General features: G+C 43.3%; 1 protein-coding gene across 4 annotated transcripts in view; it reads right to left on the reverse strand.

Annotated features, from left to right (window-relative positions):
- LOC129867368 (cAMP-specific 3',5'-cyclic phosphodiesterase 4C-like) overlaps positions 1–16,552 on the reverse strand; it is a 151,127-nt gene that overhangs the window by 40,152 nt on the left and 94,423 nt on the right. Inside the window, exon 1 of one of the 4 annotated variants that reach the window (XM_055940727.1) lies at positions 13,413–14,553. The exons of the other annotated variants lie outside the window; for them this stretch is intronic. Coding sequence (XP_055796702.1) covers positions 13,413–13,543 — 131 coding nt within the window. The 5' untranslated portion in view covers positions 13,544–14,553. Of the gene's footprint in view, positions 1–13,412; positions 14,554–16,552 lie in introns of those variants that run through there. 4 annotated transcript variants of the gene reach the window in all.

Genomic DNA, 16,552 nt, shown 5'->3' on the forward strand with positions numbered 1-16,552 from the left:
CCAATTTGTCACAACTTTGGAAGTATGCTTGGGGTCATTGTCCATTTGGAAGACCCATTTGCGACCAAGCTTTAACTTCCTGACTGACGTATTGAGATGTTGCTTCAATATATCCACATAATTTCCCTGCCTCATGAAGCCATCTATTTTGTGAAGTGCACCAGTCCCTCCTGCAGCAAAGCACCCCCACAACATGATGCTGCCACCCCCGTGCTTCACGGTTGGGATGGTGTTCTTTGGCTTGCAAGCCTCCCCCTTTTTTTACAAACACAACGATGGTCATTATTTCCAAACAGTTCTATTTATGTTTCATCAGACCAGAAGACATTTCTCCAAAAAGTACGATCTTCCTCTTCATGTGCAGTTGCAAACCGTAGTCTGTCTTTTTTATGGTGGTTTTGGAGCAGTGGCTTCTTCCTTGCTGAGCGGCCATTCAGGTTATGTCGATATAGGACTCGTTTTACTGTGGATATAGATACTTTGTACCTGTTTCCTCCAGCTTCTTCACAGGGTCCTTTGCTGTTGTTCTAGGATTGATTTGCACTTTTTGCACCAAAGTACGTTCATCTCTGGGAGACAGAACGCGTCTCCTTCCTGAGCGGTATGACGGCTGCATGGTCCCATGGAGTTTATGCTTGCGTACTATTGTTTGTACAGATGAACGTGGTACCTTCAGGCGTTTGGAAATTGATCCCAAGGATGAACCAGACTTGTGGAGGTCTACAATTTTTTTTCCCTGAGGTCCTGGCTGATTTCTTTTGATTTTCCCATGATGTCAAACAAAGAGGGTTTGGAATTTTCTGGAATTTTCCAAGCTGTTTAAAGGCACAGTCAACTTAGTGTATGTAAACTTCTGACCCACTGGAATTGTGATACAGTGAATTAGTGAAATAATCTGTCTGTAAACAATTGTTGAAAAAATGACTTGTGTCATGTGTAACGGATGTGAAATGGCTAGCTAGTTAGCGGGTACGCGCTAATAGCGTTTCAATCAGTTACGTCACTTGCTCTGAAACCTAGAAGTAGTGGTTCCCCTTGCTCTGCAAGAGCCGCGGCCTTTGTGGAGCGATGGGTAACGATGCTTCGTGGGCGACCGTTGTTGATGTGTGCAGAAGGGTTCCTGGTTCGCGCCTGGGGCGAGGGGACGCCATAAAGTTATACTGTTACATTGATGCTGTTGACCCGGATCACTGGTTGCTGCGGAAAAGGAGGAGGTTGAAAGGGGGGTGAGTGTAACGGATGTGAAATGGCTAGCTAGTTAGCGGGTACGCGCTAATAGCGTTTCAATCATTTACGTCACAAGCTCTGAAACCTAGAAGTAGTGGTTCCCCTTGCTCTGCAAGGGCCGCGGCTTTTGTGGAGCGATGGGTAACGATGCTTCGTGGGTGACTGTTGTGTGCAGAGGGTCCCTGGTTCACGCCCGTGTCGGGGCGAGGGGACGGTCTAAAGTTATACTGTTACACATGCACAAAGTAGATGTCCTAACCGACTTGCCAAAACTATAGTTTATTAACAAGAAATTTGTGGAGTGGTAGAAAAACGAGTTTTAATGACTCCAACCTAAGTGTATGTAAACTTACAACTTCAACTGTATATGTAGAATTCCAGCCAGACAACAGGTAATACAAGTTTGTACCTCTATTTCAGATGTTACACAGTCGTTTCCGTCTTACAATATGGAGAATATGTATCATGTAATTACTTGACACACAAATATCAAACCAATCGTGCCATTCTGCTGAATAGACCTTGTTAATCAATCATCTCTTATTACACTATGTTGGGTGTTCTAAGAAGTTCTATGAGAAGTTCTGTGTATGTATCACAAAGGTCACAGGCAGGTCATGAGGTAGACAGGTGCATCATAACTGGTGGTGGTGACCTTGGTATTGTCATTTTTCTCAGGCTCTGACGTCAGTCGGTTTCTCCTCTCCCTTCTCTTCCAGTCTGAACTACAGTCAGAACTGTAGCGATCTCACACACACACACACACACACACACACACACACTTAGTGCCTACTAATTACTAAAAGACTATCCTATACTGAACAGGATCTGTGTCATTGATACGTCATCTGGTCTCCGCAAACACAGAAGACAATCCTCCACGTTTCCTTTCCTCTACAGAGTAAATTCAAAGAAGCCTTCAGGTCGATGTCATTCAGATAAAGAATAGACATTTACGTCTAAAGCTAATAAAAAGCAGTCAGGACCAATGTTCCTGTTAAGCTGCGGGCAGGCGCCCAGCTCCCCCGAGACTGCCGCGAAGCAGAAGAAAGATCAGCCGGGGCAGAGAAGCACGAGATTGAACTTCACTCAACTTTCTAAAGTGTTCTCCCTTAGTTAACACTATCAACGTTTCCCTTTACTGTGGAAATTGTAATCGAATCAATGCAATATTAGCCACTTTCAACGCAACATACCGAAACAAAGAGAACTATGTAAGAGATTTTGTTGTAGGCAGAATGCATCGGAGTATGATTATTTTGCATTGAGAGAGAAGACTCAGGCTCTACACAGACTGATGCGCCATAACCAACCAGAGCTGCAGTAGGCCTATATGCAAATAGACCATTGTCATATGGATCTGTGCCATTCACTTTGAACTGGACTATGTTTACAGCATGAGTGGTGGTGAGTAGATGCGCTTGTTTTGAGATCAAAGTGAGAGCTACATGTAGTGACTTGTGCTCATATGTAATAATGTCAAGCCCTGCATGTTTTTTCCATGTAGGCTGAACGACAGAACAGCTATTTCCATGCTACAATGTTATGGGATTCATTTTCTTCATAGTTTTTGATGGTAGGCCACTGGTAGGCCTACATCATGATCAGATAGCCACAGTAGCTTACTTGGCCACTGTTAAAACTGTAACTTAAAGCGGGTACATCCTCAGTGTTCACAATAAATGCACGCTGGAAGTTGCACAGAATTTTCACAATGTTCAAATTTGCGCTCACCAGACCTAAAATTTAGAAAATATTATAGGGAACATTGTTCAGGACCCATGTGCAGATGACTAGATGAAACTTGTCAGTCAGTATGGATCCAACCTCAGCCACTGAAAATGTGGGTTTGGTGACCCCATTCGTTCCTGCCCAGCCCGGAGCGAGGCCTGTCTCCTGCGCTGGGCAGCGCTGCGGTGTTCATGGGAACCCCAGAGATCTGAAGGGACCTTTACTTTTGTTCCGTGCCAGAGACAGATGTTATTGCCAACAGAGTGGGCTTCCAGGGGATGGCACAGCGCCTGGAGTCAAAAGTCATATCTCCCCACTCCTGTTTTTTTCCCGCATGGCGTGAGAACCAGCTCCGGGGGCCTCGCCGACCTATGACAATCAAAGTGTGTGTGTGTATGTGTGTGTGTGTGTTTGTCTCTGCGATGTTCCCAGGGGCCTGGAAGCAGAGAAAGTTGGAAAACAGAGGATTGGACCTTTTTTGGTGTGTGTGTGTTCCTGGTGATGCATAAACTCTGTGTATTGGTTGGAAAGGGGTCACCTGGTTTGAGAAGGGGGATGTTAGTGTTGCACCCCCCACACCATTGTGCTTGACCTGACACCCGCAGCAGAAGCTAGTTAAGGACCATGTCACCTCCACCTTACCCTGCACCCTTGACCCACTACAATTCGCATACCGCCCCAACAGATCCACGGATGACACAATCACCGTTGCACTGCACACTGCCCTATCCCACCTAGACAAGAGAAATGCCTATGTAAAAATCCTGTTCATTGACTACAGCTCAGCCTTCAACTTCAAGCTCATCCTAAACTCAGGGGCCTGGGTTTGAACCCCTCCCTGTTCAACTGGGTCCTACACTTCCTGACGTGCCGACCCCAAGTGGTGAAGGTAGACAACAGCACCTCCGCCTCGCTGATCCTCAACACATGGGCCCCACACATATCTCCCTTAATCATCAAGTTTTCTGACAAGTCAACAATGGTAGGCCTGATTACCAATAATGACGAGACATCCTACAAGGAGGTGAGAGCCCTGGCGGAGGGGTGCCAAGAAAATAATCTCTCTCTCTCAACATCAACAAAATGAAGGAACCTATAGTGGACTACAGGAGACAGCAGTAAGAGCACGCCCTCATCCACAGACAAGGCCACAGTGGAGGGGTAAAAGCCTCAAGTTCCTCGGAGTGCACATGACAACCTGAAATGGTCCCTTCACACAGACAGTGTGGCGAAGAAGGTGCAACAGCGTCCCTTCAACCTCAGGAGAAATTCGTTGTGGCCCCCAAGACCCTCACGAACTTCTACAGATGCATCATGGAGAGCATCCTGTCGGGCTGGTACGTTATTAAATAGTACCCTCAAAACACCATTCTGAACGTCAACAGTGAAGAGTCGACTCAGGGATGCTGGCCTAATAGGCAGAGTTGCAAAGAAAAAGCTATATCTCAGACTGGCCAATGAAAATAAAAGATTAAGATTGGCAAAAGAACACAGACACTGGACAGAGGAACTCTGCCTAGAAGGCCAGCATCCCGGAGTCGCCTCTTCACTGTTGACGTTGAGACTGGTGTTTTGCGGGTACTATTTAATGAAGCTGCCAGTTGAGGACTTGTGAGGAATCGGTTTTTCAAACTAGACACTAATGTACTTGTCCTCTTGCTCAGTTGTGCACCGGGGCCTCCCACTCCTCTTTCTATTCTGGTTAGAGCCAGTTTGCGCTGTTCTGTGAAGGGAATAGTATACAGCGTTGTCTGAGATCTTCAGTTTCTTGGCAATTTCTTGCATGGAATAGCCTTAATTTCTCAGAACAACTACAGACTGATGAGTTTCAGAAGAAAGGTCTTTGTTTCTGGTCATTTTGAGCCTGTAATCGAACCCACAAATGCTGATGCTCCAGATACTCAACTAGTCTAAAGAAGGCCAGTTGTATTAATTCTTTAATCAGGACAACAGTTTTCAGCTGTGCTAACATAATTGAAAAAGGGTTTTCTAATGATCAATTAGCCTTTTAAAATTATAAACTTGGATTAGCTATCACAACATGCCATTGGAACACAGGAGTGATGGTTGCTGATAATGGGCCTCTGTACGCCTATGTAGATATTCCATTAAAAAAAACTAATCTGCTGTTTCCAGCTACAATAGTCACTTACAACATTAACAATGTCTACACTGTATTTCTAATCAATTTGATGTTATTTTAAAATGGACAAAAAAAGTTTGCTTTTCTTTCAAACACTATTTGTAAAGTATTCAGGCCCCTTGACTTTTTCCACATTTTGATACATTACAGCCTTATTATAAAATGTATTAAATCGTTTTTTTTCCTCTCATAAAGCTACACACAATACCCCAGGTTCAGAGAAAAAACCCCGGGTCTAAATACTTTGCGAATGCACTGTATCTATCTATCTAATATATATATATATATATATATATAATTATGTGCATATTGTTTTGTATGGTATTATTATGGCACTGTTTGAGCTAAAAACATAAGCATTTCGCTGCACCTGTGATAACATCTCTAAATCTGTGTATGGGACCAATAAACTTGGATTTGATTTGATGCACCACCAAAAACAAGAAACAAGAATGTCTTTGAAACTGCAGATCTAAACACAGCTTACTCATGAAGACAAAGCATCAGAGCTAACAGACTATTCCTTGGAGGTCCTACGTACCAGTCTAGAGTAAAGTATTGCAACACTTACCATCAAACCTGGGTCAAACACAATGTCAAACACTCAATGTATTCACTTCATTTAGGTTGAGATTTGCACTTTGAGACTCTTTGTTTAGTTCCATTGTACCATAGCTGGCTTTATACGGTCAGATGTAGATCGAGAAAACATATTATTCTTCATCAAGTAAGTTCCTTTCAAAATAGCTGACCAACCTCAGTGTACTATAATTACCTTTGGTTTGAAAGCAATGGGATATGATGTAGATTTCACAGCTTGTTAAAGATAAGGAGATTGCTCGAGTGCATAGATACCCCAGCTAATCCAGTTGTGCCATTTTCTTTTGTCTATTCAATTCAGTCCAATTCAACCCTACTGTATGAACAGATATGGTCCAGCCTTCTAGTCTTTACAGGCTTTCTTCAGGCTGCCAAGAGAATAGGTGATCTTAGTTATCTCAGGGTTGTGACAAAATATTGAGAACTTTTCAATACAAATGCCATGGTTAACGTTTGCTGTCCTTTGTAAATTAGCCTACATAGAGCTCTTTACACTTTATGCTCTTGTACCAAGTCTAGCCAAATATGTTTTAGATAGAAATTGTCAGTAACCTCTCTCATCTGGGCTAGCATCTGGTGCATTATCTGTGTCATTCTGGATACTGGTATTGGTTCCAAACATGTTATCCAAAGTTATTTATCGAACAAAATTAAATCCCACAACATAATACATTCACTGTGTATCAATTCTTACAGGGTGACCAAAAGGGGGAAATGTGTACAACAATATATGATACAGCCGTGAGTATATGTTTTCTAAATATAGCCCTTGAGGAGAAGTCATTGCACAAGAAGAAACATGGAGTCAACAGAGCCAAGTCTGTTGATTATTTCTCTCTGAGCCCTGGCCTAATGGTGGGGAGCGACTCTCCAAACACCACAGCTTGACTCGCTGTCAACAGGGTTAGAGAGACACACATTTACTGGACATAATACAGAGAGCTTACCACATGTAGTTCTGAAGTTCATGAGATATACATGTTTATGTGTGTGTGTATGACACACGCATATCCATGCACGGTGCACACACACAAATAAATGTCGCTGATACCAGAGCAATATTACTTCGGGACTTTTTAACTGGCTTGACCAAATGGATTAAGAATACTATGTGAAGCAAATATAAATCTAATAACCATTGTAATCCAGATAAGCAGTTTAAAATAATGTGAGCGTTTAGCTGCTTAAAATATTCCATGTTTAGCATGTAAGTTGGTTAGGGCACAGCTGAACCAAAAATGTATGTACCACTTGAGCCAATAAGATAATAAACCCCATATTATAGCACATTAATCATAAATAAACTTCTTTAAGACGTCAGTAGTAGGTTCACTTTTGGAAAGATCTCCAAAGCAAAGCTAAAAGATAGGTCTAATTTGCTTTTGTCCACTGTCAACTGACTATTTTGTTCCGTGTTCTGGCTGAACAGTTACGGGAAAACTAAGCCTCTGCTCTGTACCAGCAAACAAGAATCAGAGGTCAAAAATGTAATCTATGAAAACCGCTTAAAAAATAAACAGGATGTTTACATGAAGAGTGCCAGTGTAGGGGGAACAGACGACTGGGAGAGGCAGATAAGCTACTGTGGTGGAGCTAGTAGTGGGCCCTGTTCAGGCCTGTCAATAGAGACGGCTACAACCCAACGGCTGGATACTTCAATCATCTTACACTGGCTAACGGTCTAGTGTGGAACTTGCCTCTCGTGGTCTTACTTTCACCCCCTCCAAGTGGAAATAATTCCCCTGAAAAAGGGCCTGTTGACAGTGGAAGGTAACAAGTACAGGCTCTTTAAAGAAGTGCATTTTAACTAACCAGAAAGAGGGTGTACTTGATTTTCATGCCATCCCGAGAATAATCATTCCATCTGAGGAAGTATGTTGATCACCGATCAGTAGCACCCATCTGCTTTTGTTTGCTGTAACACTCTGACACAAACATCAGCTGCAACTCGTGACTACTTACTATGATACCATCAGCTCTGCCACGACCTAGGGAGGAGACAAAAAGCCATGAAACTGAATGAAGTGTCATGAAAAATGTGGTATTCCAGAACATGCGTTTTCCCAACAGAAAAGGGAAAATCACACTGCTGCTACAGTACCTCACAGTCCAACCAATGTCCATCAAATCAAGAATAAACAGGATCTACGAGAGATAGTCAGCCATTCTTGGAGAAGGGAACTTTCGTTTTTTTTACAACCAAATCCTCTCTTTTTGATGTAATTGGGTTCTTATAAACTGGGTGGATTGAGCTCTGAATGCTGATTGGCTGACAGACGTGGTATATTAGACTGTATACCACGGGGATGACAAAACGTTTATTTTTACAGCTCTAATTACGTTGGTAATCAGTTTATAATAGCAATCAGGCACTTCAGGGGTTTGTGAAATATGGCCAATATACCGCGTTGCGTCGTGCATAAGAATACCCTTTAGCTGTTGTATATTGACCATATACACCACACCCCTCTGGCCTAATTGCTTAATTATAGAAGGATCCAGACACTTTTTTTGTGATTTCACTAGATTTTGATTAACGTACCCACAACCAGTGATTCATTTCCTCATCCTCGTTGTGTAGTACGGGGGCTCTGAAAAAACATGAACAAAGGTTCCAAAAACACCCAAATACGTCCTTTCAGAAATGGAAAACTCTCAGTATAGTAATGCAGGTCTTCAGATGTTGTACACATGAAATTGTGTCATTCCAAACTTCATCCTCAATGTTATATTCCATTTTGTTGTGACTCAAGTGGTATCTCTACGTCCAGTCTACAGGTAACTGCCAAAATTAAAGAACACTTGACTAAAAGAGGGACACAAAGTATATTGAAAGCAGGTGCTTCCACCCAGGAAGTTGGAGACACTTGTAGAATCTACACTTAGGTGCATTGAAGCTGTTCTGGTGGCTCGTGGTGGCCCAACCCCCTATTAACACAATTTATGTTGGTGTTTCCCTTTTATGGCAGTTACCTGTAACAGCATGCTACACAGAGAATGGAACAGCTGGATAGGGAAACTACTCAAATCGCACAAAATTGAATTTAACATTGCGGATAAAGTTTGGAATGACACAATTTAATGTGTACAACATCTAAAGACCTGCATCACTTTACTGAGAGTGTTTGCATTTGTAAAAATAAATAATAATAACAATAAATCAGAGCCCCTGCACCGTACAACAAGGATGAGGAAATTAATCAATGGTTGCGATAAGTTTCTCAAAAACAAGTGAAATTGCAAAAAAAGTGTCTGGACCATTCTACACTGCTCAAAAAAATAAAGGGAACACGTAAACAACACAATGTAACTCCAAGTCAATCACACTTCTGTGAAATCAAACTGTCCACTTAGGAAGCAACACTGATTGACAATAAATTTCACATGCTGTTGTGCAAATGGAATAGACAAAAGGTGGAAATTATTGGCAATTAGCAAGACACCCCCAAAAAAGGAGTGATTCTGCAGGTGGTGATCACAGACCACTTCCCAGTTCCTATGCTTCCTGGCTGATGTTTTGGTCACTTTTGAATGCTGGCGGTGCTCTCACTCTAGTGGTAGCATGAGACGGAGTCTACAACCCACACAAGTGGCTCAGGTAGTGCAGTTCATCCAGGATGGCACATCAATGCGAGCTGTGGCAAAAAGGTTTGCTGTGTCTGTCAGCGTAGTGTCCAGAGCATGGAGGCGCTACCAGGAGACAGGCCAGTACATCAGGAGACGTGGAGGAGGCCGTAGGAGGGCAACAACCCAGCAGCAGGACCGCTACCTCCGCCTTTGTGCAAGGAGGTGCACTGCCAGAGCCCTGCAAAATGATCTCCAGCAGGCCACAAATGTGCATGTGTCCGCTCAAACGGTCAGAAACAGACTCCATGAGGGTGGTATGAGGGCCCGACGTCCACAGGTGGGGGTTTATTTTCATGACCAAAGCACCGGTTCCAATCCAAGTGCCAATGCCATTTAGCAAACTTCAGGCATTTACATTTGTTGGATGACATGAAGATAAGCTCTTTGGCCAGGCACACCAGTGTTGAATTAAATAAATTGAATAAATTGTTGCCAGTAATACAGTTACAGTCATTACCCCTCTTGATAACACGAAAACACACTAACCAGCTCCGGTGGGGCGAGTTAACTGTTCAGAGCGAAATGTTTTTTCATTTGTGTCTGAAAATAGCTAGCAAGCTAGCCAACGTTAGCCAGTTAGCTTGGGTGCTTGACTGTCATTGTGAGGTCAGAACACTCAGATCAACCCTACTCGTCGACCAGAACATCCAGTGTGCGCTCTGAACTCTCCGAGAGCGAAAGTAACGGTTTGAATTTCAAAACGAAGAACCTGACAACGCTCTGAAATGCCCTGAGAGCGAACAAGCCAGAGTTACACTCAGATACAACAAACACACTTCGGGGTAGAACGAGTTGACGATGTAATAAGACTATAACATTTTAAGGTTTTATTCTATTCAATACCTTTTCCAAGTGAAAATAGGATATTCCAATGTTCTGATTTGACTGGTGTTGATGTGAATGGGTTTCAGCTATAGGAACAGGACTTTGGTGACTAACATCAGTAGGTCGGACTCATCCTATTGATTATGCTGGGTACGGGACGTTGGGAACTGATTAGCACTAACATGGAAACTCTTAATTTAATGACACACCATGCAAGGATGAGGTGTTTGTCATTAACTTGAATGGTTAAGGGCTGATACATGGATTAGAGCACTCAGGTCATAAACTAATGCAGCCCTGTCAGAAACCTGCAGCCCTTTTCCCATCAGTTACATTGATAAGTAGACCCCCTTAACCCTGTACTCAGAATAGACACACACACACACACACTCTTGTTCACCCCCCCCCCCCCCCCACACACACACACACACACTCCCCACACACACACACACTCTGTGTCCTGACAGCTGAGTGATTAGGGACCCAGGTCTTTTTTTGGCCCTTGACATCGACCCCTGAATCCAACCCACATATACCATCCATTGAACGACCACAATTAGGTAGGCAGGGCTCGCCGTGGAACAAACAAGCTCAGTGGAGCAGGGGTGCTACTCTCCTCTAACAAGGCTCATATGGCTTTAATAGGTGCCTTTCAATTAATAAGTGATGGAGCCCTGGTGTGAGGCAGGTTCCTCCACTTCCTCCTCACATCAAGACTTTGCAGCCAATAAGAGGAGGACTGAGGCCTGATGTCGTCCTCGTCACATGTGCCTGGTGTCTCTTAGGAAGGAAACATAAAAGAGTCTGTCCCTTTTCTATGACAATGTTTGTTTGATGAGACTGATAAAGGCTGCATGTTTCGATATCTTTGGGGATGATGGGTAGAGAGAGATGGCTGGGCTGCAGTAGCTAGTGTGTGTTGTATTCTCATATGCACACATTCACATTCGCACTGTCATCGACCACAGAGGCAGAGGTGCCTGAGCACGGCTGTGTGTTGAAGTCACCAGTGGTTTCCGAGTCGTTGCAGATCAACTAGCACAGTGTGGCTTAATGGACACCAGATAAGACCACTTCACAGGCTTTAACTCCATCAGCATGGGGCTTTGTTTGCTACCCAATTAACACAGTTCTTGTTATTTTATGCAAAAAGGAACTGGGGGTCCCTATTCTATCAAAACCAGGGAGCAGGCTGCTGGGATGAGTCACAACAGAATAATGATTTTAGAGGAGAACAAAAGAAAACTTGATATCTTATTAGAATGTCTTTATTTTATATAAACTAACGTATTAGTTTGAACTGAGTAGAGTCCTCAGTCAAGAAGATAAAGGGTATTGAAATAATGCCATTGAAATAATGAATCCAAGTCTTTAATATACAGTCTCTCCAAAATTAATTTAAACATGTTTTTACCTTCCGGTCTATGCCTTCTTTGTTTGGGGGTTGTACAAAATGTCTGTTTATACAGCATATTCTGCCTCTACTTTTAAAAAAAACTCAAACAGACGTAACACAACCAACAACAAATACAAGAACAAACTGCCCTTTGAGATTCTAAGGGGGCAGGGCTTTGTGCAACATCTCCAAATATGGTGAAATTGGTTCGGGCCCAGGAGCAAATTGGGCAAGCTACTGTAGAACCACACAGGGTCATAGGTCAAACTCATATTATTGTCTGTCTGATAGCTTTCTAGGAGAGGCGGTTTCACCGGGTCACATATACTCTCTGTGACTCAGACTGCCGTTGGAATAAGCTGCTGCACGTACATGGGAAATTTCACAAGAGGCTAGTCACAAACGCACGTGGACTTGTGTCTGACAACACCTCACTTCTAATTTCAGTTACTTATGCCAGCCTGCTAATAATATCCAAACTTGTTTACGCTTATCATATCATAAGGTTTTCAGTCCATCATTTGGTCATCCACGTCATTGAGGTCTAGCAGGAAGCAGCACATTATGAAAAGGTAGTCAAATGGTTTCATCCGAATCACATGTGAGCTCTGAGCTGCCTGGTCATTATGGGATGCATCTAATATCACCACACATTACTCATCACACCGGGTTAAATCTACTAAAGAACTCGGTATTGTTCTTAGTCTAACCAAAACATAATCATACAGTCATGCAATATTCTTATGCTTTATAGCACTATCAGTAATAAAACAAGTATTATTAAATACTTGTATTATACTAATGTATGAGATAACTAATATGATCAAGAGATTGTTTGAAAAAAAAGATGGAGGAGGTCCAGGGTGTAGCTAGACACGAGACAAGATGACAAAAGACGACACAAGACTAAATTAAACGAGGCGAGGGACGCTTGAAAGAGACTGAACCCAACAAGAGGAAAGGGGGCGGTCCTCTCACACTGACTGACATTCTCGCCACCAGACAAAAAACCTCAAGAGCTGAATTTCCTGTTAGTGTATATCCACAGTATTAACTCTAAATCACCTGCTCCTACTCATGACTTAATTGTGTTAAGCCCAAAGCATTAATATGTAAAGCACAGTACTGATGAGAGGCTAGATAGGAGATTTGAAAGATTATACAGTACTGTAGTTTTCATGTGAACTGTATTAGGCACATACTATATGTTCAATTCATCAGGCCACCACCCCCGGCCTATCAATATGTCTGACTCAACGTTCATTAGACGTTGCCTTCGAAGAGTTTTGAACACTTGGGGCTGACATTACTTTGTTCCCACGGTGCAGGTGTTTGTCGTCATGCATTTTTAAATACCAGATACAGAATTAGCCACATTTTGTTTTTGCTTCTTTAACGGGAGCACTGAGACTAATGTGGACTCAAGTCCCTGGGTCCAAACTATATAGCTAACATAAATGGTCCCTTTCACGTATTGCCATCTGTTGAGTGTGGTGTGGGCCGTGTGTGTTGATGTGTAAATGCCAGAAGACCCCAGACTTCACCTGTGCTGAGAAGCCATGTGTTCTTCAATAAAATAAACCCTCTGGCTACATCATTCTAGCCTGACAGTCATAGTCTAGTCACAGTCATGGCTATAGCAACGTCACTGACAAACAACCAACCACCAAACCACGTCAGAGAAACTTAAAATAAGTTTCCCACCACTTCTAAGACCCAACACAGCTCGTGGTAACAATGGTGACACAAAACCAGTACCAAGACAGGAAGAATGAGCAGTGTTAAATTGAAGCTGGCCTTAAACATAAGCAGAAATGTGCAACATTTGGGAGAAATAGGCGAGAGGGAAAAATGGTGCATTACCGCCTGCGCTTCTGCACAATGTCAATGGGCCGGTTGACTGCGCACAGGGATCCACAGATATTCCCATTCCGCACTTTGAACGACCGGTCCGAGGAGGGGGCCAGGAGTACACAGTTTGTTGGCAAACTCATATTTCTTCCCCCTTTTTTTCTCTGCTCTTTCTTTCTACTTCTGCTTTTCTTTGTTTCCTTCCTCTTTTGACAGCTGTGGTTCTCTTGCCAGTCTCCTTTCTCGCGACCCTGTTGCTTTCTTCACGCCGCACCTGGCTCCCATTGCCACTCAAATGAATGATATGTCAAACAGAGAGGACCGAAGACGCCGCAACAACAAGAAAAGCCAAAACGGCAAGAGAATCTCAGCGAGAATCTGGGAGAAAGGCTTTGAGGAAAATCCTCCTTGGTATTTCCCACCAACATTCCTCCTGTCAAAAACATTGAAAAATCCTCCTCTTGAAAAGCTGCTGTGTTTTTTCAAAAAGTCAACATTTTTCTACCGGGGGACATCCTCATACGTGGTTGTGGGAGGGGGAAAAAATGTAATTTTCTTGGATGAGTTTGTCACCCAGTGCATATTCAACAGTTGGCTCAGTTGGTAGAGCATGGCACTTGCAACGCCAGAGTTGTGGGTTCGATTCCCATGTGGGACCAGCTTGAAAAATGTATGTACTCACTCTGGATAATAAAGTCTGCTAAATTATTAAATGTAGAAGCATCAGTTAAGCTCTCTGTGTGATTAGAACTTAAACCTTCAAGATTGAATTTATTTTCTATCAGGATGCAGGTGAAAATGAAACATGCAGGTTAACTAACTTGATTTTGTCCTTTCCATTCCTGTGTCTGGCTCTCTTTAACAATCTCTGTAGGAAGGCTTGATCAAAGTTCTCACACTCTCCCCCCTGCGTTCTTTATATCTCCTCGTCAATGTCTTGCTCTCCTCCGCATTTTCTAAACCCCGTCTTCCACCACCAAGTCCCAACTCCCTCTGACAACTGTAGCCATCGCAATACGCATGGACGCTCTCGAAAACCCAATAGGTGCGCTTGTGTGCAAGTCTTGCTATATAATGTGTCTTGTGTGTCTGTGTGAGTGATCCCTTCCTGAGCATGTGTGTGTTTGTGTGTGGACCAGTTGAACTGTGAGGTCAGAGAAAACAGGGGCGGTCTCAGAGGCAGCATGGCTCCTGCCCTTTCAGAGTGTCTCCAAGTTTAACTCTTTAAACGCTCTCTGCATTTTAAGAGTTAAACTTGACATTGCTTAGGCCCCCCCAAAACAAATGCAAGAGAGAAAAAGAGAGTGTGACAGTAACACATTGTAGCGTGTCACAATAAAACTGAGAACAGTTTTTACTAAGAAAAGCCTAAATTGAAGACAATGATTGGTTGAGATTAGTATTATGGGGTGTGGTACTACTTGGCTGGAGCTGGCACCCATATATCAGCCCTCACAGGGTAAGATTGCCCACTCCTGTTTTAGCATGTTTGCTAGGTGACAGCTCACATAGCAACATGTCTTGTTCCGAGACTAGCCAATCTCCAAAAGTTCTCTGCCCTGAGCCAAAGCCCAGATCAATACGGTCTAAGGAAGCCGTGGACTGAAATGGCTCATGAGCTCACAGAGCGTCCCTGATGAAATCAGGGGTAAATATTTGTCCACTGAGGAAGATGGCACAGAGCCCGGGTCGACGTGTTGGCAGACATGTGGGAGGGGAAGGGTAAAGGGGAGCCTTTTGAACATCAAGGACGTTACCCACAGAGAGGTAGGTGAGGAGGACCACGAGGCCATAAGGGGGAAGAAGGGGATGTTACAACATTTCCTGTACCCCGTATTGGCTGTACCATTCATGGGCCCCACACATGCCTCAAAACACGGGTTTTTACAATGAGAGGATGCATGCTGTCAAAGAAAGAAAGAAAAATTCTTCCTGAGAGCACTCACATAACCCAATGTGAAAACAGTTTAAAAAATGTAAATACATACGTTGGAGTATAGTGTATAGTCGTTACTTTCTCACCTTCAGTCACAGCAGCAGGGTTATGTTCGTAAGGCATCAAACAGAAGAAAACTGACAGGGTGACACTAGCTGGTCATGTCCACGCTCATTTTCAGTGCCTAATGAAATAAAAAAAACACAGGTAAATGACCTCTAAACCCTTTCTGGGAACTTCCAAAGCAAAATGTTTTCTATCGTTTTCCATACAGTGCCTAATGAACGCGACCCAGGTAAATGACCTCTGACCCTCTCTGGGAACGAGGATAACATGAATCTGTCACACACACCAATGACAGGCATACTGCGATTAAAATATACTGAACAAAAATATATACACAACATGTAAAGTGTTGGTCCCATATTTCATGAGTTGAATAAAAGACCCCAGAAATGTTCCATGTGCACAAAAATATTATTTCTCTCAAAATGTTGTTTACAAATTTGTTTACATCCCTTTTGGTGAGCATTTCTCCTTTTCCAAGATAATCCATCTCTCCGACAGGCGTGGCACACCAATAAGCTGATTAAACAGCATGATCATTACACAGGTGCACCTTGTGCTAGGGACAATAAAAGGCCACTTTAAAACGTGCAGTTGTTTCACACAACACAATGCCACAGATGTTTTGAGGGAGCGTGCAGTTGGCATGCTGACTGCAGGAATGTCCACCAGAGCTGTTGCCAGAGAATTTTATGTTAACTTCTCTACCATCAGCCACCTCCATCAGCCGTCTTAGGGAATTTGGCAATACGTCTATACTGTGGGTTTGCACAATCAAAGAATTCAGGCACAAATTGTCAGAAAGCGTCTCAGGGAAGCTCATCGGTGTGCTCGTCATCCTCACCAGAGTCTTGACCTGACTGCAGTTCAGCCGTCACAGCGAACTTCAGTGGGCAAATGCTCACTTTCGATGGCCACTGGCACGCTGGAGAAATGTGCTCTTCATAGATTAATACCGGTTTCAACTGTACCGGGCAGATGGCAGACGTATGGCGTCGTTTGGGCAAGCTACGGACAACGAACATCTGCATTTTATCGATGGCAATTTCAACGCACAGAGATACCGTGACAAGATCCTGAGGCCCATCGTTGTGCCATTCATCTGCCGCCATCACCTCATGTTTCAGCACAATTTCTGGAAGCTGAAAAA

This window comes from Salvelinus fontinalis, chromosome 12 (genome assembly GCF_029448725.1).
Source record: "Salvelinus fontinalis isolate EN_2023a chromosome 12, ASM2944872v1, whole genome shotgun sequence".
NCBI lineage: Eukaryota > Metazoa > Chordata > Actinopteri > Salmoniformes > Salmonidae > Salvelinus > Salvelinus fontinalis.